The 23,106-nt window shown below is 37.1% G+C and overlaps 1 protein-coding gene across 2 annotated transcripts; it reads left to right on the plus strand.

Moving 5' to 3' along the window:
• Nucleotides 1-17: 17 nt before the first annotated feature.
• Nucleotides 18-20,329, plus strand: LOC113070720 (rab11 family-interacting protein 1). Of its 2 annotated transcripts, XM_026244130.1 has the most exons (7): nucleotides 18-488; nucleotides 7,793-8,211; nucleotides 8,351-9,197; nucleotides 14,699-15,723; nucleotides 15,766-16,405; nucleotides 18,142-18,247; nucleotides 18,490-20,329. In XM_026244130.1, the coding sequence occupies exons 1-7, from the start codon at nucleotides 145-147 to the stop codon at nucleotides 18,676-18,678; spliced, it is 3,570 nt and encodes a 1,189-aa protein (XP_026099915.1). In that variant the 5' UTR covers nucleotides 18-144; the 3' UTR covers nucleotides 18,679-20,329. The 2 variants fall into 2 exon arrangements, with proteins under 2 accessions (XP_026099915.1, XP_026099914.1); XM_026244129.1 differs by having other exon boundaries at nucleotides 14,699-16,405.
• Nucleotides 20,330-23,106: the final 2,777 nt, after the last annotated feature.

Genomic DNA, 23,106 nt, shown 5'->3' on the forward strand with positions numbered 1-23,106 from the left:
GCATCACCTGAGCGCTGGGTACACAGTGCACGTCATACATTAGGGGCGGGGCTTAAGAGAGCTCCCAAACAGTTAGACACAGGAGCCAGAGCGACGCACACGGCAAACACCGAGCGGGCTCCGGAGAACAAAGCGCAACTGAGAATGTCTTTGGGTGACCAGCAGTGGTATCCCACCAGCGTTCAGGTAACGGTGCTTAAAGCACGAAACCTGCGGATCAAGGGCAAGAATGGCACGAACGACGCCTATGCCATCATGCAGGTGGGCAAGGACAAGTTTTCCACGTCGGTCGCGGAGAAATGCGTGTCTCCCGAGTGGAAGGAAGAAGCGACGTTCGACCTGCCTCTGATCCATCAGGGGGACGCGGAGCGGGGCACGCTCTACATCATCGCCATGCACCGAGCCCTGGTGGGGCTCGACAAGTTTTTGGGACAGGCTGTCATCAACTTACTTGACCTCCACGCCAACAGATCACGCAAAAAGACCGAGTGAGTGTCATTGAGTCCTACAGGGAAATACTTTTGTTGTGTGGGTGTTCGAGTTGTGTCAGAAACATTCCCTTATGAGTTAAGCATTTTAAAAGTTTAATGTGATATGCTAACCAAACAGCTAGTTTGTTTTGGACTTATTTTTGCATGGCCAGGTTTCAGTACACCGCCCTTGTAAAACAACGTTGGGCAAACAACTTCTCCTGAGAGTTTCTATGAACATTATACAATAATAATTATTTACTTCATAAACGAATGATAACTGATAGAGTTTAGTAAAACTGAGTGGGGGGAGTATATAAAAAATATATATTTTTAAATGAGCTGTTCCGCATGGTCAAAGAAATGTTTGGATGCAGTCTCATTTATTTTTATTTAATTATTTTTAACAAAGAAGTGTTTTTCCCACTCAGTATGAGTCAACATGATTAGGGTCATAAAGATTATGGCCAAAAATAGATTGTACATCTTTACAACTCATTTAATTCAGTGAAGGAATGAATGATGTAACACACCAGGATGGTTTCAAACATATAAAACATTTTAAACACAAACAGTTAGTTTAGAATATCTGTGACATAGTTGTTGTGATTAAATAAATGTCAATTTTGCTAAGATTTATTTTGATAAATAAATTAATGACAGGTATAGTTATCAAATATACATATACACACACACACAATCATACATACATATAATATTCCATGGACTTAGTGTTCTTTTCACACATTTTCAGACTGTCCTCTTCTTGGATTTGATATACTTATTAACTATTAATGTTGAAATAGCAGTGGATTTGTCTGAACATAATCAACTTCATCGTCCATCGATACAGCCACAGCAGCTGAATGTGTTTTTTTTCTGCTAATGCATTTGCATTATTCCCAATACTGTCCTTTCATATTTATAATGTGTTTTATTGTGTCCTTTGATTTTCTGCCAAGAACAAACAATACATGTCTACTGGACCGCTTCGGACGCATCAGTCTAGCCTGATCAGAGCTATCATGAGGGCTGTCTTGGGGTGCTTTAGTGTAGAAAAACCTATGAAAGTCTCACATGTTTCTAGGTTTTGAGCTGCCAGCAGGATTTTGTTGTGATGAGGTTGTTAAGGTGTTCTGAGTGTTGCTCTGTGGTTGCTAGGGTGTTGCAACTATAACCCAGATCTCCTTCATATACATTTTACAAAAGATATGTTTGTTTATAAATTTATTAGAAAAAAAGAATTGTCACCAACCCTGAGTAATAATAGTTATGTTATTCATATCATAAATTACAAGAACTCTTTCCATGGGAAAAATATAAATAGGCACAGATTTTAGTAGGAAACAGAACACACATTTTGAACATTATTATTATTATTATTATTATTATTATTATTATTATCAAATGGTTTCAATATAGGATTTGATAAGCTTGATTTTTCTTTAGCTCTGTGGAAATGAGAGCTGCTCATATTCAAAAACAGAAGGTGTGTGAGTTTCACTTGATTTGCATATTAGGCCGGCTTGCTGATTTGTCCAGTAGACTTCCTGTTAGAGAGAGAGAGAGAGAGAGAGAGAGATGTAAGTCAAGTGTAAAGGCTGTGTTTTTGCTTTGGGTTCAGTCATAGGGGCATCTTGTGCTTTGGCAGCTGTGGCCTTCGGTGTTGGAGGTCCTGCTGTTCGTCCTTGTCGTGTGGCATTGGTGCTGCAGGTTGTCAGACCCGTTTGATTCACTGCTCCATCAGCGTCTGCTCGTTTTTATTTTTCCATTCGTACTCATTCTGAAGTGGATCACACATGACTTGACCAAGTTTGCTATGTGTTTTGCATTTGTATGCTTTGTAAAGCACCCATGAGAAGAACAGAGAATTCAATACAAAAATAACATGTTTATTATAATTATTATTTTTGTGTTTATCACTAGATTACATTACAATTACATTACCATATTTTATTATGAGACCCTCATGGTTAAAAAAAAAGAAAGAAATGGCAGCATTGATGAGAGTGAACTCAACTTCATGTAGAATTACATTTAACAGAAAAGCTTTTTCACTCTCAGACTGTGGTGAAGTGCTTTTTTTTAAGCCAGGACTATTCTTAGTATCATAATTGGGCTGAGACAAAAATGTGTGTCTCATGAGCTCTTTTAAGTCATTAAACCAGTCACAGGACACACATTATTATCAGGAGTGACTGGATGCAGCTGATCCTTTCATTTTTCTTAGGTCAGTTCCTGTATTTTCATCAGATGTGTTCCTCTGACAAATCATAGTTTATCATTCCAAGCGAGTAGTTGGGACTAATAATAGAGTAAAATGTGTCCAGCACAATCTCACACAACCAGTCCAACTGTATTAAAAAATAATGCCATTTTGACATTCCTCTCAGTCTCCACCCATCCCAGTCCTAATGACTAACTGACAGGTATGAGAGAGACCCAAGGCTGGGCTGATGGTGTGTGACTATGAACATTAGTGTTTACTTTCCACCACCTGTAAGAATAGTGTGTGTGTGTGTGTGTGTGTGAGAGAGAGCACTGTGTTCTTTTCCTGCAGTAGATCTGGTTTATGCAGTTTAGTTATTAAAATACTAGTCCAAACTATAGACACTAGAGATACAAGGTTAATCAAATTCATAATGAAAGCATATTATGGCCTTTTGAAAAATAAAACGTTTCAGATGGACCACACTGTGTGAAAGCTTGTTTTCACCATGGACATGGAATAAAAAACAAAACGTTTAGTTGCAACTTTTGATCTCACAATTCTGAGTTTATATTTGAGTTTATAACTGACATTAAACCTAAATTTTCAATTGTGAAAAAAAGTCAGTGGTTAGATAATTTATTTTTATTTATTCTATTTTTTTTTAAAGTATGTAGCTTTGAATTATTAAATTGTGAGAGAAAAATTTAACAAAATATGTAAAAAAAACATATAATGTATAAACTTATGATGATGATGACTTTTATATATTATTATTTTAATTGTAATTTGTTGATGATTATGTAGATTATGTAGTAGTAATACAATAGTACATTTATTATATTATATTTTTTAAGATTTCTTTTTTTCAGTGTTGGTTCTTGTCCAGTGGAAATGAGGGCTGCTCTTTATTCAAATACAGAGAGCAGAATAATTTTCTATTATTTGCCTTTCACTTTGACTTCCTATTATGGTTCAGAAAAGAGAGAGAGATCTGTCTATTTGCCTTGGGTTTGGCCCAGTTCACATGCTTGTCATCTAAAGCAGGTGTGTACTGTAATTGTGAAATATGTTAATAGTTATGGCGTGACTTGAAGCCTACATGGATCCACTCAAAGAGAGTAAAAGTGGAATGCAAAGCTTCTTATGACGTAATGGGATATTCATGTAAACATTTAATATGTGTGAGTATTTCAAGCAGGTGTGTTTTATGTATCAGTGAACGACTTCATTAATCATGTCTCTCACAGATCTGATCAGACTATCAGTAATCGTTCAGTGCTTGTGTCTCCTGAAGGTTTTGTTCTTTCTCTTCCTGTCATCTGTCTGTCTATATGTCTTTGTGATCCAAACTAAACTTCACAAATACGAGTACACAGACTTAAACACAAATAATTGTTCAGTAATCATAAATCGAGGTAAAATGTTCACTTAATCGAGATTTTGATTTGAGGTCGTATCGTCCAGCCCTACAGCAAATATACAGTAATATAATAGTAAATCTGTGGATAATATTATGATAAACCATTTTCTGATTCTGTTTCATGAGGAAAGATTAAAGTGTATTAATGGAAAGGCTTAAAGGAATAGTTCAGCTAAAAAATGACTATTTGCGGAACATTTACTCAGTTTGTTTCTTCATTAGAACAGATTTAGCATTGAACCACTTGCTCATTAATGGATCCTCTGCAGTGAATGGGTGCCGTCAGAATGAGAGTCCAAACAGCTGATTAAAAATGACACCATCATTTCCAAATAATCAATTAATGCCTTGTTTAACTTTAAACTGTAATTTCTAATCAAAATAGGAGTCAATAATTCTGTTTCTCCAGTCAAAAAAGTCCACCCCCTGTTCTCCTCTCACATCCAAATCCACCAGCATGTTTGTTCACAACCGTTTTGGACTGTTTTCATGCATGCCGTGCTGATTTCTCTCCTTTTTTAGACCTCTTTTTCACTTTAGAAAGCAGTATTCGAGAACATTTTGAAGTTAAAAACTAAGTCTTACACACAAGTAAACAGTCGTAGTCCAGATTACTGTTGGACGGTCTGAGAGCGAGTACATCAGATAACATTGAGATGTTGACACTGACTCTGCATTCCAGTATTATGCCATTAAAACACAAGCCATCTGTCTGTTTCTTCCTCTTTCTCCCTCTCACATACGTCTACACATGAGGGATTGAGTTCCTCGAGCTGGCTGGTGTCGTGTTACTGTCCTACTTCAGGGTAATGTTGATATGGCAGCTTTGTCATTGAGGTGCGTGCCACTGCCAGCTGAAAAAGTTTAATAGAGGACAGTTGTTATTATTTGATTTTATTAACTGTGGTATTAATAGAAATATTTTAATAATACTCATTTTAAAACCATTCTGATCTAAAATAAATATGCCATTTTTGCTAAGGCTGTCACGTTTTAACATCTCTCCAGATTTCGACTCTCTGATATCAGTTACTGAACACATATGTTTTGTGTTAGTCCAGGTCCATGTGGATTAAGCTGTGGGTAATTCTCATCCTCAGTGGATCAGTTTTCTAATTATTTTGCTGTGCTTTTATCTAGGCCGACTTTCCCAATGTCATATGACCTCTAAAACCCTTTATAAAATGGTTTGTTATCCCATAAATAAAAGAGCAGCTGAAACAGAAACCGGGTCCGTGGTTTAGTGTTTCTCTGTAAACATGGTTTTGTGTACTTGATACAAATAAAAGGAATCGGTGAGGACTCATGGTTCCTGTTAACCCGTGTGCTCCATTCACACCCAGGTTAGGTAAGGCTAAAATTGAAATGAATTACATTTAAAATCACTTAAATTAATTCTGAGCTGATTAAAGTTTTATAAATTTTATTTCTCAACTCAAAAAATTCTTTCAAAGATTATTTTTTCTTGAAATGCTGAGTTTTTTTTTTTTTTTTTTGACCAGAATCCTGAGTTTTCGCCTTGACCTCACAATCCTATTTTTTTTCTGCCAAGGAATATGTGAGGAATATTATGAAAAATGTAATAGATTTTTTTTCTCACCATAATTGTTCATAAAATGCCGGGACTGAATGCTGACCGCTAGTAAGCTCGCTGATACTCGTGTTTTAGTCCCTAAGAAAAAGTATAACAATTTTATAAAAGTAGATGAAGGCGAGATGAATCACTTAAACTAAACAAATAAAACATTTCCTCTTCATAATGGAACCTGGATGAAATAATGTGGCCAGTGTTTATCTCTGAAGAGGAAAGCAGGCTGTTCCCGATGGTTCCCTTCTCAGCCAGAGTTAATGATTGCAGCTGAAACTAGATTAAGAGCGGCACTTGTTTGTTTTTGACTGTGTGAACAGATAAAGCCTCAGCTTTGCCGTGTGTGGGGGGTGTTAGTTTAGCTCACAGGAATGCACAGGATGAAGTCCTTTCGTCTGAATGTTGTCAGTGATAACAAGAGCTTTCAGACATGACGTTTGGATCAGTTCCTGAGAGCTGTGAGAGAATGATATCAAAGCATGTGAACGTGACTATAAAATGGCTTTATCTGCAGAGTAAGAGAGACCGGTCTAATAATAGATCTCTCTTTTAGATGAGATGTTCTGTACTGAGTTTGTGAGGCCTCTGTTGTTCACTTTTTTATCTTGAAATAACTTTCTTATCTAATCCCTTGAGCTTCGATTGCTGATAGGCACGATTTCCCGTTAGTCTTTCTCCACCCTGAAACTACAGATTTGAGTTTCCTGCTGTGGTTTTGAGTGTAAGGTCCGCTAACCGACTGATAGTCTGTGTTTCCTGGCCTTGGGCTTCTCTGTAGTCTTTCCCATTTTGATGTGATTCCAAGTATCCTTTTAAATGATAATTTTTTTGAACTACAGTCAGTGCTATTCTTTAAGAAAACCATAAGCAATAACCATGAAGTGCAGTTTTTCATTAGAAGTGTAGTTGCAGTCTGTGGAAAAAACTTTCATCCTGTGGGGGTCCAAACAGAAATGCTTGGAATTGAGCTGCGGCTGCTTCCTCTGAGCACATGCCATGTTTAATCAGATTGGTCTGGTCTGTTTGGTGTCAGTGTGACTGTGGACTCATGGTTCCTGTGCTCAGGTGTCTATTATGACAACAGATAATGTTCATGATTACACTGATCTCCAGAACTCTCCCACCTGCTGCTCTGCTGAGGAAATGCAGGCTACACAAAGATGTTTTTCATTTATTTTATCAGTAGATAGGCTTCTGTGTTGTGTATCATTTACTGGTACAGGGTTCAATTCCCAAGTGAAATTCCAGCCTTTCTATTCATAGAGTAATTTAGTTTTGAATCCACTAATCCATTTTAAACACAGAATGATTTTTGAAATGGCAAACAATTTTGAATTACAAAATATATCATACCCTTTACCCCTTTAATCACATTTGTGCACATTTGGGAGAATGTTAAATGTATGTATTACACTACTCTAGGAATATTTAGTTATATGCGGTCAATTTCAGTATTGTGTATTTTTTTTTTTTTTTTTACTGTGCTCTTCTTTATTTACAAATAAAATAAAAATCAGTATTTCTCATCTGTTTATTCACTTAAGTGAGTAGCCATGCAAAAATCTACAACCAGCCTGGGTTAATCTGTAGGTGTTTTTTTTTTGTTTTTTTTTTACCTCAAAATTTTTTTTTGCCTTTTAAATAGACAACAGACAAAAGAAAGCAAGGCATGTGTTGAATGTTCCCAGTAAGGCACTTAAATCACAAATTACATTACATGCAGTTTTATTTTAGTGTTATTTATAAATTGTTATATTTTTTTTAATAATTTAGGTTTTAGTTATTGCAGTTTTAATTTTTTCTATTTAGCTTTAATTTATTAAACTTTTTAGTATTTTTAGTACTTTATTTCAGTTCCATTTTTTATACATGTGCATATATATATATATATATATATATATGTATAAACAATAAGATTTTAAAGATTTTTTTTCATAAAATATTTTTATTTTTCAGCTTTATTTCAAAGGCTTTAAATAAGATGAAAATAATTACATAAGCTTAAATTAAACGATTATCCTAAAATAAATGTAAATCGTTAAAAAAAACAGAGCTCAACTGTCCTGCAATCTAATGAAGAACTTGTTTGATTCTTTTTGCAGCTGGCACAAACTGGTGGATAAGAATGGGAAACAGGAGAAGGACCGAGGGGAAGTTCTTTTGGACATTCAGTTCATGAGGAATAACCTGACAGCCAGCATGTTTGACCTCTCCATGACAGACAAGCCTCGCTCCGGCATCGGCAAGCTCAAGGATAAAATTCGTGGCAAGAAAAAAGACGGCCTGTCGGATTCTGCCTCTGCGATCGTGCCCTCTTCAGTGGGAACAGACAGTGAAGAGGAAGGAGAAGGCAGTTCGGACAATCCTAAGAAGAAATCAAAACTCAAATCCTTGTTTGGACCGAAGACAAACCTCCACAGGAATGTGTCCCAGTCCATGTCAACCCTGGGCACCCTGCCTGAGAAGAACAGTTCACTCACCAGCAGCAGATCCTCCGGCCTTAATGTGGACTCTCCTGATGGTAAGGTCAAAGTTATATAACCTGTCCAAAATGTTTTCCCTGCCTTAAAAATGATACGTGATATGCCACCACTGTGCAAGTACATTTGAGACCTCATTTGCATTGCAGTTACATATTGATCTCTTATTTTCTCTTGCAGGGAAAAAGAAGTTTAAAATACTCGGACACAAGCGCACTGAGAGCTCAGATAGCAAAGTGTCTCTTGGCCCGTTTTCTCTTCTGAGCCGCTCTAAACAAAACATCCAGGATCCGAATAATCTCTGTATCAACGGCAGCCACGTTTATGCAGAGGAACAAGAACCTAAAGCTAATTTAGGCTCCACACTCAGTCTGAACAGCTCAGGAAAGGGTTCGGTGGAGGATGTTCGCAAATCCCACCAACGAAATATTTCGGACCTCTCCATCGACTCACTTAAAGGCTTTAGTATCCCCTCATATAAGCCTGAAGTGCAAGACAAAGCCTCTCTTGATAGGAGTCATGTAGAGATGGAGGAGAAGGGACGGAAACCTGAAGGAAGAAGCCTGCAAGAGATGCTGAACCAACAAGTAGATCAAGAGCAGAGGAGGCAGCAAGAACGAGAGAGAAAACAAGAGGAAGAGAGGAAAAGCAGGCTTGAAGAGCAGGAGAGGAAGCGCAAGGAAGAGGGAGAGCTGCAGAAGAAGCTGCGTGAGGAAGAGATGCAGCGAGCTGAGGAGCAGAGGCACCAGGAGGAGAGCAGAGTAACCGAACGACTCTCCTCTCTCTTCGGCATTGGAAAGAAGAAGGAGGAGAAGAGAGAGGAAGCTACGAATGAACCCAAACGTCTAGATGCGCCGTCCACCACAAACCCGTTTGAAGACATTCCCCTGACCCCGGATACTCCATCCTCTATCCCAGAAGAGAGGTCCACGGACTCACGGAGGGGTGTCAGGACCATCCTCAGCCCGACACCAACCGCCAGTGCTTTCCCCAATCGCATCGCAAAAGTGTCCGCGGTCAAGCCAAGGTGAGTGCTCATTTGCTTGAATAACTTCCTCCGTCCTGTATCTTAATTTCTCCAAGACTGTGTATTATTCTTGGCTGGATGATTTATTGCTTATTCACTAAATTATTCATTGGTTTTGTTAGCAATGCTGAGCAATGCTGTGATGATTTTAATCCACAATTAATTGAGCGTTACATTTCCTGTAGAGCATGTTAGATACGGGTCTTGTTTGGTTGACCCTCTACCACGGTATCTACTATATCTATATTATGAAAGTCAAAAAAGCATATCAGGCAACACAAAATTAATACCCATTGCTCCTGGTGATACATTGCAATCTTGTGAAGAGAAATGATCAGTCTGTGCAATAAAATTACCATTATTTACTACGTTTCTTTAAAGGGGGGGTGAAATGCTCGTTTTCACTCAATATCCTGTTAATCTTGAGTACCTATAGAGCAGTACTGCGTCCTTCATAACTCCAAAAAGTCTTTAGTTTTATTATATTCATAAGAGAAAGATAGTCTGTACCGATTTTTCCCAGAAAAACACGAGCCGCTGGAGGCGTGACGTGTGGGCGGAGCTAAAGAATCACAAGCGCCAGTAGGCTTTTGCGTTGAGAGCGTTTGGAAGCTGTGACATTACTGTGAGGAAAAAAACATCATCCAAAACAAACCATGGCTAACAGTCAGATTCAGCGTATATTTATAATCCAGAGGCTGAAATTTAACAAGAGCAGCATCAGCAATGACGTCTCTATGTGGTATGTACTGAAACTGTATATATTTGCTTAGCGGTTTTGGAAAATGACCACTTTGTCGTCTTTTTTTTTTTTTAAGCTGTACATGTGTAAAAGTGCAGTTTAATGACAACGTCACATGTTGTTTACTTGATGTGCTTACGCGCTGATAGCTAAGTTAACAACACAGAGATATTTGAAGCAGTTTTACTCACCCCCTGCGGTTCCAACACATGATCGTGACCCTTTTTCATTGGGACTGCATTATCCTTAAGAAATAAACGATACGCAAATCCGGCGTCAAACTGTGCCTTGTTTGTAAAACAAGCATCTTCGAAATGCAGGGAACAAACAAAAACACTTGCACAACTCCGTTGATGCTCTGTAAAAATAAACTCCATCCACTGGTCCCTTAATGCTGGTTTTTTTTTTTGGTAATCTGTGCAGGGTTGTCTTGCCCTCGCAACCAAAAACACACTTCTTTTGTGACTTTTCGCGACGCTCTCGCTCTGATCAGTGAATGTCTGTTGTGCTCTCAGTGCTGTGCTATACGGGAGCACGCGCTCTTCCTGCAGAAGTGCACTTAGGACCCATATAAGGAAATTCTGCTCCACCTAACGTCACACAGAGCCATACTCGAAAAAAACTTTCCGAAACTTGTGACAAACCGGAAGGAGTATTTTTGGAACAATGTCGATGTTTAGCATGGGAATCCAACTCTTTAACAGTGTAAAAAGCTCAGTATGCATGAAATAGCATTTCACCAACCCCCCCCTTAATTAAATTCTGAAGCCAACTTCTTTAAAACCACAAAGACTGCTATCCAAAGCACATCCACATTAAAATAAAATTTAAAGTTGATGTCAGCAGGGAAGTTTTGGAGGCCTCCTGTGCTTGTGGCCATTATTTGTGTTATCACAGACAGAAGTGACTTAATACATTTGAACGGCATAAAAGGTGTAGGCCTATATAAAATAATATTCATACTAGAGCTGCACGATTAATCGTTAAAAGATCGCGATCTCGATTCAGACACCCTCTCGATCTCATTTCTAAAAGACAACGATTCCCCGAGTCTGTTAAACCTTTGACAAAGTCTTACCGGATCATTCAAATCCGTGCGCGCGCACTGCCGCTGACACAGAGAGAGCTCTTACCATGTTTGGTTAAGAAACATCTTCACAAACAGTCTTTTCAACTACACAGTATTATATCTGTCTTACAGTCATTTATATTATCACAGAAATACTGGGATAAAGTTTATAGTTTAAATATAAACATTGATGTCTATATGGCAGCGATCAAAATATAACAAATCCCCTTTTGAAAGTACTGCGCTTTAAATAACGTTTGTGTCGATTGCATTGTTTCACCAATAGGTGGCGACAAGTGTCTTAATTTATTTGTCAATGAATTAATTTTTCATTCAAGAGAATCGTTCAAAAACGCTGATTCATCCAGAAATGAAACAATAAACAAGGTTTATGAGTGAGTCGTTGAATCAGTGATCTAAACAACTTTTTCATCATTCTAATATTAAAAAACTGGGGTTTTAAATATATTATATATACACTACCAGTCAAAAGTTTTTGAACCATAAGATGTGTAATGTTTTTTTAAAGTCTCTTCTGCTCACCAAACTATATTTATCTGATCCAAAGTACAGCAAAAACAGTAAAGTTTTGAATTATTTACCATTTAAAATAACTGCTTTCACTTGAATGTATTTTAAAATGTAATTTATTTCTGTGGTGTGCAGCTGTATTTTCAGCATCATTACTCCAGTCTTCAGTGTCACATGATCTTCAGAAATCATTCTAATATGATGTTTTGCCCTTCAAAAAAAACATTATTATTATTATTATTATTATTATTATTATTATTATTATTATTATTATTATGTTGAAAACAGATGAGTAGATTTTTTTCAGGTTTCTTTGATAGAAAGTTCAGAAGAACAATAATTGTGTGTAATAGAAATATTTTGTTATAAATGTCTTTGTCACACTTGATCAATTTAAAGAATCCTTGCAAAATAAAATAATTAATTTATATACTTGTGATACTGATAATGTTAATAGTAATAATAATAATAAAGAATCGTAGGAGAATCGTGATCTCTATATGAGATCAAAAAAATCGTGATTCTCAATTCATCTAGAATCGTGCAGCCCTAATTCATACAAAAATGAACACTATTTGACATTTAAGAATTGCCTTGGCTATTTAACCTTCAGTACGCCTGCGTCTGTTGATTCAGTTGTTTTAATAACAAGTTCAGAAGCAAAAAAAGGCATTAGAGCTGGTTAGTTTGATTTCATTAAAGTGGAGTCGATACATATTTCTGTTTATTATTTTCCATTATTATATTGGTGCCTTAAATTTAAATGATTAAATACTTTGACCTTGTATTCAATAATAAAAAAAAATACTTAATTGTTTAACAAATATTTTACTATTTATCATAATTCTTGCATTATACTTTATTTATTTTATACATCATTCCTGCACTACTGTTCAAAACTTTGGGATCATACAGATTAATTAATTAAGAAAAAATAAAAAACTTTTAATCCGCAAGGATACATTAAATTGTTCAAAAGACATATTTATTAAAATATTATTATATATTAATATTATATTATATTAATAAATATTACAAAATATTTTTATTTCAAATGACTGCTGTTCTTTTGAACTTTCTATTTATCATCAAAAGAAAGAAAATAGTAAACAGTTATATTAAACCACAATAACATTTAGCAATATTACAGTTTTTACTGTATTATTGAACAAATAAATGCAGGAGCAAAGGAGACTTTTTAAAAACTGTATTAATGACACCAAACTTTGGAATAAAAGTGTACATTAAGATCAATCTACTTTGTTTGGTTCCAACAAAAGAGAATATGTAATATTTGTATGTATATGTGTGATACACTCTCTTATTTATTAAGATAATTTTAACGAGAAATTGTTTTAAGCAGAATACTTGAGTGTTTTGTTTTTTATGCTACTTTTGATAAAGCAAGTGGTTTTTAGTAGACATAATAAGTTAGTAGAAAGATGGGACCTTCCTTCAGTGCATGTATACATTAGCTATATTACCCAGCTCTAATGTTTCCCTAGGGAACTGTCTGAGCAATGAGCTCCCCTTGAAATCCAAGTTTGTTGCGTTTCTTTTAAGCATTGTAATTTTTAAGCATTCTTATTCAGGAAAGATGCTAAAGGAATAAAGATGTTGAGGTTTGTTAGCTATATTAATTTCATCTGCACACATGCTGAGGCTGCATGCTGAATGAGAAGTCAGGCTGCTCTGTAATGCAGTTAGCATCTAGCCACCTGAGAGCAGAGGAAAATCCAGGCTGAAACTCAACTCCTCTCACCTCTCTCTGCTCCACTGCTCTTAAAGGGAAACACCTTTATTTAGACAAAGCCTCCTTGTAAAAAATTACTTTAACAGATGGTTAATAACAGAAAATGTTAACTAAATTGCACACACATACAGGTCGAGAGTAAGGGCACAAAAGTTGCTACAGTGTCCCATTGTGAAAGGGTGGTGTGAGTGGGGGTTGTCATGATGGGATGAGATCATTGTTTCTCGGTTCGATGTGAGTTTCATAGCCTTGGGTGACAGTGGAACATGTTGAATCATGGTGATTGTAGTCTGTTTTTAGTGTGAAATTAGTCTAGCCATCATTTATTCACTTCTTCAACACCAATTAATACCTATTTATAAACTCAACTTACAAATAAACAGCTCTTCTAATTTAGTTGAGTGTTTATAAAATGACCAAAAATAGACAGTAGAAGTAGATTGTGTAGAATTTCACCTGATCCACCTACTTCAAATATTAAATATAACCTAATGTATATTTGACTTTACATATGGTAGTGATTTTATGATCATAAAGTGTACTCGGCATAGGTTTTATTGTATCAAATTATTTGCATAAGTTTCACCTTAAGCAACTTACCTAACCTGTTTGGCCAAAGGCATGTGATTGGTTGAGGAGGAAGGAATGTGGACTGGATTCCTTCCTCAAATGCTGATCTTCTGGTTTGGGGTGAAACAAGTTGCAAAAGATGGTGAGCTTGTACTCTTCCAGACAGTGAATAAGCGAGATTGTCTTAGGGAAAAAGTCTCAAGGATTGCTTTTTTTTAATACTGGGAGTTTTAGGATTTTAGGAAATCTGTCTTGTGAATAACTAAAATGGTGAGTAACTCTTTTTGCAAAAGCTGAGAATTCAAATAGACTGGAATATGGTTTAGTTGTGTTTGTTTCTGTGAAACTTTTAGATTGGGATGCGTGGTGTAAATTTCCTTCTATTGATTTGTGTTTAAAGACTTGGAAGAAAAAAGAGATTAATAGTTGCATTGTTACATTAATAATAGTAAACATTTTTAGTACAAATTTATATATATATTTTATATTTATATATAGTTTTATATGTGCCAGATACAGACACAGACACATTTGTGTCACAAGATCTTAGGAAATCAACTTAAAGTAACTAAACAAAATGTGACCTTTTTGATTTACTTTAATAATAAGAAAGACATTGTTTCTTTTATGTGAGGAATGTTCTGTTCATAAAAAATGCGAATGTCAGGCATTGAGTTAGGATAATATATCTAGACAGGGGAGTCATGTGCTGTTTGTATTCAATGGATTTCAGTTGTAGTAGTCATCCCCAGAAGAAACAAATAGGAAAAGTTAATGGATTGTAAGAGCTGTTTTAGCCGTAAGTTGACCATTTTATGTTTTTTGCTTTTTGGCAGATTGGCTCTGAGTGTACTGCCTGAAACCGATATTAGCCATTCCCAATCCCCCTCTGACTCTGTAGACACCCAGACCACTATCCACGCTTCTCCACTTTCCCCATCCCTCTCTTCTGATCCGCTTGAGTCGTTTGGTATGTTTTCTGATCTTCATTCTTCTCTGGCACCTGATAAACCTCCGAGAACTTTCAGTGAGTTAAGTGAGTCCAGCATGGAAAACCTCTCAGCTCCCAAATCTGACAAGAAGCGTATGGCTCCTCTACCCCCCGGTCATCTTGGTGGCTCGTCTAAGACTGAAAGCCATCCAGAACAAGCGCATACCCAGAGCTCCAAAGAAAGTCAGAGGCCTGATATTCCTCTCCCGGACTATGAAACCCTCTTTCCTAAGAAGAGGCATGGGGTGATGGGTCAGACACGTTGGGACCATCTTATTGCAGAGGTAAACCAGAGAAACTGGGACTTCTCTGAAGAAATGAATGTAGATGGGCCTGAGAGGGCGATGCCAAAAAAATCTGTGATCTTAAGGGACAGAGCCTCAGTGAACCTTAACCAGCACCAAAGAAATCATGAGGCACCTCCCCCTGCCCCCACGAGGCACAGAGAGTCACTCCTTCTACCCAAAGCTCCAGCTCCTGCGCCACCAGAACCTTCCGTCGAGACTAATGTCCAACATGGTCATATCAAAGAGTCTTTATATGCTACTGTCAATAAGTCTGGAAAATCTGCTAACAAGAATATGGAAAACAATCCACCTCCCCCTGTTCGTAGTCGATATGTGCCTCAGGAGACCGAAAGGAAGTCTCAGACTCCTGATGCCATTACACATCAACTCCCTCAGTCAAAAGAGAAGCCTACGCCAGCAGCCAGATCCATACAAAATGTGAATTCAAAGACTGATGATGTGGCTAGAGACATGCCTTCGATCAAACCCAGACAACAGTCATTAGTCAAGGACCCAGTCAGACAAGTTCAACCAGACAAGCAGGTTACAACTAAAGACATGACATTAGAAAACAACATAGATGAGAAACCACACAGGGGCCAAAAGGGAAACATTTCCACAGATGGGTTTGTTGAAGTAGACCTCCTCAAAACTGCTGAAAATCAAAAGCAACTGGTGAAACTGGCTAATGAACCTGAGGGGAAGGGAATGATCGCTCTTGATCCATTCCCAAGTGATAACCTACTATCTAAAGATCCCTGGGCTTTACCAGAGCAGACCACCACTGAAGATGTCCTGTTCACTAAGGGTCCAAAGCAAATGAGAAATCCTGAAGATCGGAAATCAACCTTTGATAAAAACGATAGCAAGTCTGCAAACAAAGCTACATATGATCCATCCAAAAGCACAGCACCGAAATCAGAGAATGGAAAACAATCCCCCAGCTTCACCGAACAAGCCAGAGCCACATTTCAAAGAAGTTTTTCACTTAAGAAGAAAAATTCATCTCGCCAATACACAACTGAAAAAGCTGGTACAGAGAATACTAGTCTGAATAGATCAGTTTCTCAGACTTCACAAGATGCCGAAGATGTTGAGCTGACTGTAACCAGTGTTGCTCCACCAATCAGAACTGATCCCACCCTAGTAACATCTGAATCCCCTATGGGGGGCAAGAGTACTCTTCGTGCTTGGGTCTCGCCATCAGAGGCTCAGCCAGTTGCGCTGCAGAATGCTAGTGGAAGTGCAGTTTCTAATTCAAGAAGGTGAGAAAAGTTCTCCCGACCCCTACTAACAACTCCTCTAACAGTCTGTCGTCCCTGTTGTGCTAAACCCATCGGCTTTCAAATCAACAACTGCTATTTACCCTGAAGCTAGCTGAATCAATCTCTGGTATTGCTCGATTAAAGGGTAATGTTTTCTTCAGGATTCGTTCGATTTGTTGCTTAATGGTTGGTTGCTCCTTCTTGGGATCGTGAGGGTTGGGATTGTGAGCATGGGGTTGCTACTGATTGCTGTTATTGGTCATTCAACATGTCATGGTCTTGAGGGACTAATGAAAATGCAACAAAGGCCATGTCTGTTTTGTTATGTTTATATGTTTTGTTTTGGAGGCAATATTAGATTGTCTTTACAATGTGCATATTTGCTGAAACTAGATCTATATGAGAGGCTGTAGATGTGAGATTTACATTTACAAAAATATGATGTATACAAGACAGGTACATGATCATATACTCACATGGAGGCACGAGTGGTGGGCATGCATTTGAGTTTGTTCTGGAGATCATATTGTTTTGTGGGATATTTGTATCACGCATGATTCTTGATTGCTTTACCACAAAGGTGCTTATGATTGGGTTTTACATTTCTCTGCTGTACTTTTTTTGATCTTATGATTTTGTTGGGAATTACACAATGGGTGAGTTTGGAATGGTTTACTAACACATGCCTGCTTACTACATATGAGAGAGTATATTTTTTGTACTGCATACATTGTGTTAAAAGTTATGTAGTATGCCTAGGGTGACCATATGCGCCGTTCATACGGGACACGTCCCAGCCAGGATTTTAATATTGCCTAAAATATCCAGGTTTTGGCTATTTGTACTGTGCAGGTTGATCGTTGTGATACATTCATGAGAGCTATAAAGAGCAGAGCAGACGGCTCCTTATGCTTTTGAATCGCTTTTACGTGTATGTTCGTTCGTTTGACTTGAAGGATTATGGCGCACTTTGTTTTTGTTTTTTTTGTTTTTTTTTGGATTTGTGCGCAGCGACGCTTCAAGACAATCGAACGAACAAACACGTGCGCATATTTTCATAGCTTTGATTGTTCCCTCTAGATCTCACCTTCTCACACGCAGCCCCACGATTGGTCGACTATGTACAATACCTGCATGTTATTGGTCAAGCTGCTCTGGATGTTTAAGGCATTATTAAAATTCTGGCTGGGACGTGTCCCGTATGAACTGTGCATATGGTCACCCTAAGTATGCCACAAACATTTTAAATTATTTGTCACTTGACGCATGATTTATATTACAACATTGCATGTTTAACTCAGAAATTGGTGTCTAGTCATCATTTGGGAAAAAATAACTTAGATGCAGTGGTTTGAATTTCTTACTGTTGAATTTTTTGGCAGTCATTAATAATCTCTACTGCTCAAACACATTGTATTGTGGAATGCAGGATCACATGCCGTGTGCTCTAGTTGTATACTGCACATTTTCACAAATGTAGATCAGGTGCATACAGAAAAATCACATACCCAGTACTGAATTCTTTATGTGAGAGGAGTAAAAAAAATTATGCCTTTCCAAACATACCCATATCTCTTTAATTCAATGCTATCTTTAAGGGCCCTTGTTCACTTCAATTGAGTTTTTTTTTTTTTTTTACTGTATATCCTCCTCTTGGATGAAGTTACATGCCGTGGTCATCAGTCAAGTTTTCATGTTCATGTTCATTGCACTAATGTCCGTCTCTTGTATCCCAGGCCTCACCCGGTGAAACCCATGAGCACTGAGAGCCAGTCTTACAGTGTGATTGTCGGCAAAGACCCAAAGACTATCACCATCAAGGAAATGGCTGGGAAGTCAAAGGTACAGTCACTTTCCTAGTTATTTTCTGCTCCCTATTTGCACACTGAAGAATCATAGTTGTAAAGTAACACAAGTTAAAATATGGGAATAAAAAGTTATGTTTAAAATCAGATAATAATATCAGCTAATCCATAGTTTCAGATCATGAAAAAACATCAGTCAATGTACACAGACTTTTCATTGGTACTGTATATCAGTTGACCATATTTTTCCCCTCCTCCTTTATTTCGCTGCATATCCAGAATGTAGATAGCGGTGCGTACACTCAGCTCACACAGGAGGAACTGATCACACTGGTGGTGAAGCAACAGACCGAACTCTCCAAGAAAGACGCCAAGATCCTGGAGTTGGAGGAATACATTGACAACCTGCTCGTTCGTGTCATAGAGGAGAAACCGGCCATCCTGCTTTCACTTAATTCCAAATGTTAGGGTTCGATCCTATCATTTGATGTAACCGTGACCAAATCTCAACAGTGAGACAGTTTAATTTTGTGGGATTTGGCTGATACAGCCAGAAGGATTTCTCATAATCAGTTTAGTTGCTTGAGTATTTCATGAATGTAGAGTAACTGGCATAAGCGCATTCTGATTTCACCACTAATATCTTAAAAATAACTTATTTTTACAGTGTACAGTATAGTATATCAAATCCAGCAGGAGAATGGCAGAATTCTGCAGTCTGTCAGATCATCCTTTAATAACTGGATGCTGGGGTTTTGTTTCGTTGGATCATGGTACGAGCTCCTCCTGAAATGCTTCCCAACAACAAATGCATTCATTTTGGTTTTGGAACGTTTTCTATGCATCTTTCCATTTGAGAAGGGGCTTCTTAATGCTTTAAATCTTACAGTAAATAAGCTTGTATCTGCAGATTTTCTTGACTGCAGTCTTGAGTCTTGATCAGAATACTTCGTTAGTGTTGATGCGGCCTTATGTCTGTTGGGTCTCAAATTAAGGTAATAATCCTCTGGCTATTTACAAATGAAGACAATAAGCACTTTTTACTTGAACGGGGTGTTTAATTTATGAAGGATAGTGTTTTTATATTAACCAATTCTGTAAAATACCATGTAGAATTACCTCTGTAGAAAAGCCTTAATGAAGAATCGTTTTTCCTGCCTGTATGTACACTTCTGCTCATGAAACGCTTCTGTTCTAACACTTCTTCTGATAATTCATTTTATAGCCCTGGTCAATATTGACTGTATATTTGCATTTTTTTTAGTTGATCTGGCAGTCAGCTGTTGAATTGCTGCATGTTTTCTGCTACATGTCAAACTGCATGTTTGTAATGAATTTGACCAGGGATTATTAAGCATCCCTTGAAGACTTGATCTCAAACTCTTGATCAGCTATGTACACACTGTGACTGCAGTTCGGTAATGAACAAGCAATAACTGCGTCTGCAGGATTTTCTTTCCCGAATTTCAGGTAATGTGACACTTTCATCAAATCAGGATCTTCTGCAACGGATCCTGTAGCCTGTAGACGTCACTGTCTGCACAGTGTTGCTGAGATCTTGTCTCCAGTGAAACCAAAGATCTGTGATGTAAATCTGAAGACTTACCTTACAGTACTCAAGTTCTGCTTCAGTCCCTTTTCCATTTTTTTACTACTACTTCTTATGTTTTAACCCTGTGGGGAGAGAACTGTCCCTCCCACAAGGATGGAGAAAAGAACTTGTAAAATCTTGTATTTATTTATTTGTCATTTAATCTTAAGTTGATTCAGTTGTCTGTGTTGTAGTTCTGTATTCAGTCATGAGATCCTTCATAAGTAAGAGCATGTTCATTCAAGTGTTCTCAATCAGTTTGAGTTCACTGAAATGTTCACTGTTACCAGATTCTGCACACTCAGATCCTTTGTCTGAATTTATATGAGAAGCCTTATTAATTATTGCTGATGCTGTGGATATATGCACAAGATCTTTTTTTAAAGACCTGTGCCTTCTCTTTATATTCAAGATTCTGTGTCTTTAAGACGTGGATATATTGGTTTGTTCCTTTACTTCAATACTTGTCAGAAATGTAATTTTGATTATGCCTTAATACATTGAATAAATCTTAGCTAAACCTATAAAGCCTGTTTATTTTATTTTATTATTATTATTATTATTTTTTTTTTATATATAAATATGTAGTTTAGTTAATATTCTGAATTACAAAAAAAAAAAGATGCATCAATAAATAAATGAAACATTTTGTCATCATTCACTCAACCTCATGTTGTTCCAGACCTGTATGACTTACTTTTTTTCTACTGTTGAACATAAAATAAAATATTTTGAAGATTTGTTGTTTTGTTTTGACAGTCTTTGTCCATAGTCATTCTATGGGCAAATAAAAACTTTACACTTTTTTTATTATTATTAAATTCTTAATCAAGATATCTTAATTTGTGTTCAAAAAAAAAAAAAAAAAAGAAATAAAAACTAAAATGACATGTCAGAATTGAAACGAATAAATGACAGAATTTTTATTCTTTCAATGATTGATTGATTGAATGTTTTAATGAACTTTCAGGGGAAATTTTTTTTATATTTAATTTCCTGTTTTATTATAAAGCTCTATAGATTGACAAACATATTATGCAATTCATGTGCAATTAATGTACGGCTAAGCATTCCTCAAAAGCCTGAATCGTGATAACTCAGATTTTAACATGATTTTCCCAAAGATTTATAAAGATAATCAAGTGAAATTTTCTTCACTCCAGTAAATTCACTCCGAAATATTGCAACAAAGCCTATTCTTATATACAAAATGTATTCCCATGTTTTTACAGCTATACTAAAAAGCCTTTTACTTGCTAAAACAATATGAACTCTCAGTTGGAAGACAGAAGACATGTAGTGAATTGTGTAAAACATGTTTTCAGCATGTTGATAATTGTAAGGTCTTGGAAATACAGAATGCGTATCAAATATTATACAGAGTTAATAACTATACAAATGAATTCTCATTAATAAGATGAAAAGAGATTAGTGTGACTGATGAGTAAAGTTTTGTCCACTACATGCCAGTAGGATACAGCACAATATATTCTCTTACTAGCAGCTCATAGCCTTCATCATTACAGGTGCGCTGTGTAGAAATGCTATATTCATTGATTCAAATTGATATATGCAAACAGTATGAGCCTGGTCACTCAGCACAACTATCAAAACATCTCAAGATAATTATATCACATATCGACCTAGTTTCACAGACAGGGTTTAGGTTAAGCCAGGATTAGGCCATAGTTCAATTAGGACATTTAAGCAGCTTTTATAAACGTGCCTTAGATAAAAACTACTGGTGTGCATCTTGAGACAAATCAATGGCAGTGACAGATTTTAAGATCAGTCTGTGCAAGTTTATTTCAGTTTAAACATCCCAGACCTGTGTTTTTGTCTGGGACAGGTTTAAGCCTCGTCTGTGAAACTGCTGACATATTTATCAGATTATGTGCAGATGTAGTGATATCTTTTACATTACGTTCTGTGTGTAAAGTGTAAAGTTTGTAAGACCAAATGGATAGGGAAGGAAACCAAACAAAGAAAACAACTTCAGATTGAAATACGTGATTAGTTCTTGTGAAATTAGTGAGGTAGGTCAAATTCTAAATACAATACAAAACCTGATTTGTGTGATTTATTAATTGTTTGAAACAGAAATTCTGTCAATAAAAGGTTTGCAGGTTTCATTTAAATCTGTCATTAAAAAAAAATCTAAAAGTGTTAAAGTGTCTGTGTTGTACATATATATATCTATATTGCTATTGATTTATTTCTAGGTTTAGTGTTAATTATTTTAGTACATCAAGTCAAACTAAATTAGTAACTACATATACATACAGTGGGGAAAATAAGCATTTAGTCAGCCACCAATTGTGCAAGTTCTTTTGGCCCATTCCTCCATGCAGATCTCCTCTAGAGCAGTGATGTTTTTGGGCAACACAGAAAAGATTTTCTATGGGGTTGAGATCTAGAGACTGGCTAGGCCACTCCAGGACCTTGAAATGCTTCTTACCAAGCCACTTCTTTGTTACCCAGGCGGTGTGTTTGGGATCATTGTCATGCTGAAAGACCCAGCCATGTTTCATCTTCACGGCCCTTGCTGATGGAAGGAGGTTTCCACTCAAAATCTCACAATACATGGCCCCATTCATTCTTTCCTTTACACGGATCAGTCGTCCAGGTCCCTTTGTAGAAAACCAGCCCCAATGCATGATGTTTCCACCCTCATGCTTCACAGTAGGTATGGTGTTCTTTGGATGCAACTCAGCATTCTTTCTCCTCCAAACACCACATGTTGAGTTTTTCCCAAAAAGTTCTATTATGGTTTCAACTGACCATATGACATTGTCCCAATCCTCTTCTGGATCATCCAAATGCTCTCTAGCAAACTTCAGACATGTACTGGCTTAAGCAGGGGGACCCGTCTGAACCGGCAGGGTTTGAGTCCCTGGCAGCGTAGTGTGTTACTGATGGTAGCCTTTGTCACTTTGGTCCCAGCTCTCTGCGGGTCATTCACTAGATCCCCCTGCGTGGTTCTGAGATTTTTGCTCACCGTTCTTGTGGTCATTTTGATCACGTGCTTACCTATTGCAGATTCAGTCTTCCCAGCATGGTGCAGGTCTACAATTTTGTTTCTGGTGTCCTTTGACAGCTCTTTGGTCTAAAAGTGGCTAAAGTGGAGTTTGGAGTGTGACTGTTTGAGGTTGTGGACAGGTGTCTTTTATACTGATAACAAGTGGAGGATAGAGGAGCCTCTTAAAGAACTTAATTTTAAAGTTACAGGTCTGTGAGAGACAAAAATCTTGCGTGTTTGTAGGTGACCAAATACTTATTTCCCACCATAATTTGCAAATAAATTA

Source organism: Carassius auratus, unplaced genomic scaffold (assembly GCF_003368295.1).
Source record: "Carassius auratus strain Wakin unplaced genomic scaffold, ASM336829v1 scaf_tig00005214, whole genome shotgun sequence".
Taxonomy (NCBI): Eukaryota; Metazoa; Chordata; class Actinopteri; order Cypriniformes; family Cyprinidae; genus Carassius; species Carassius auratus.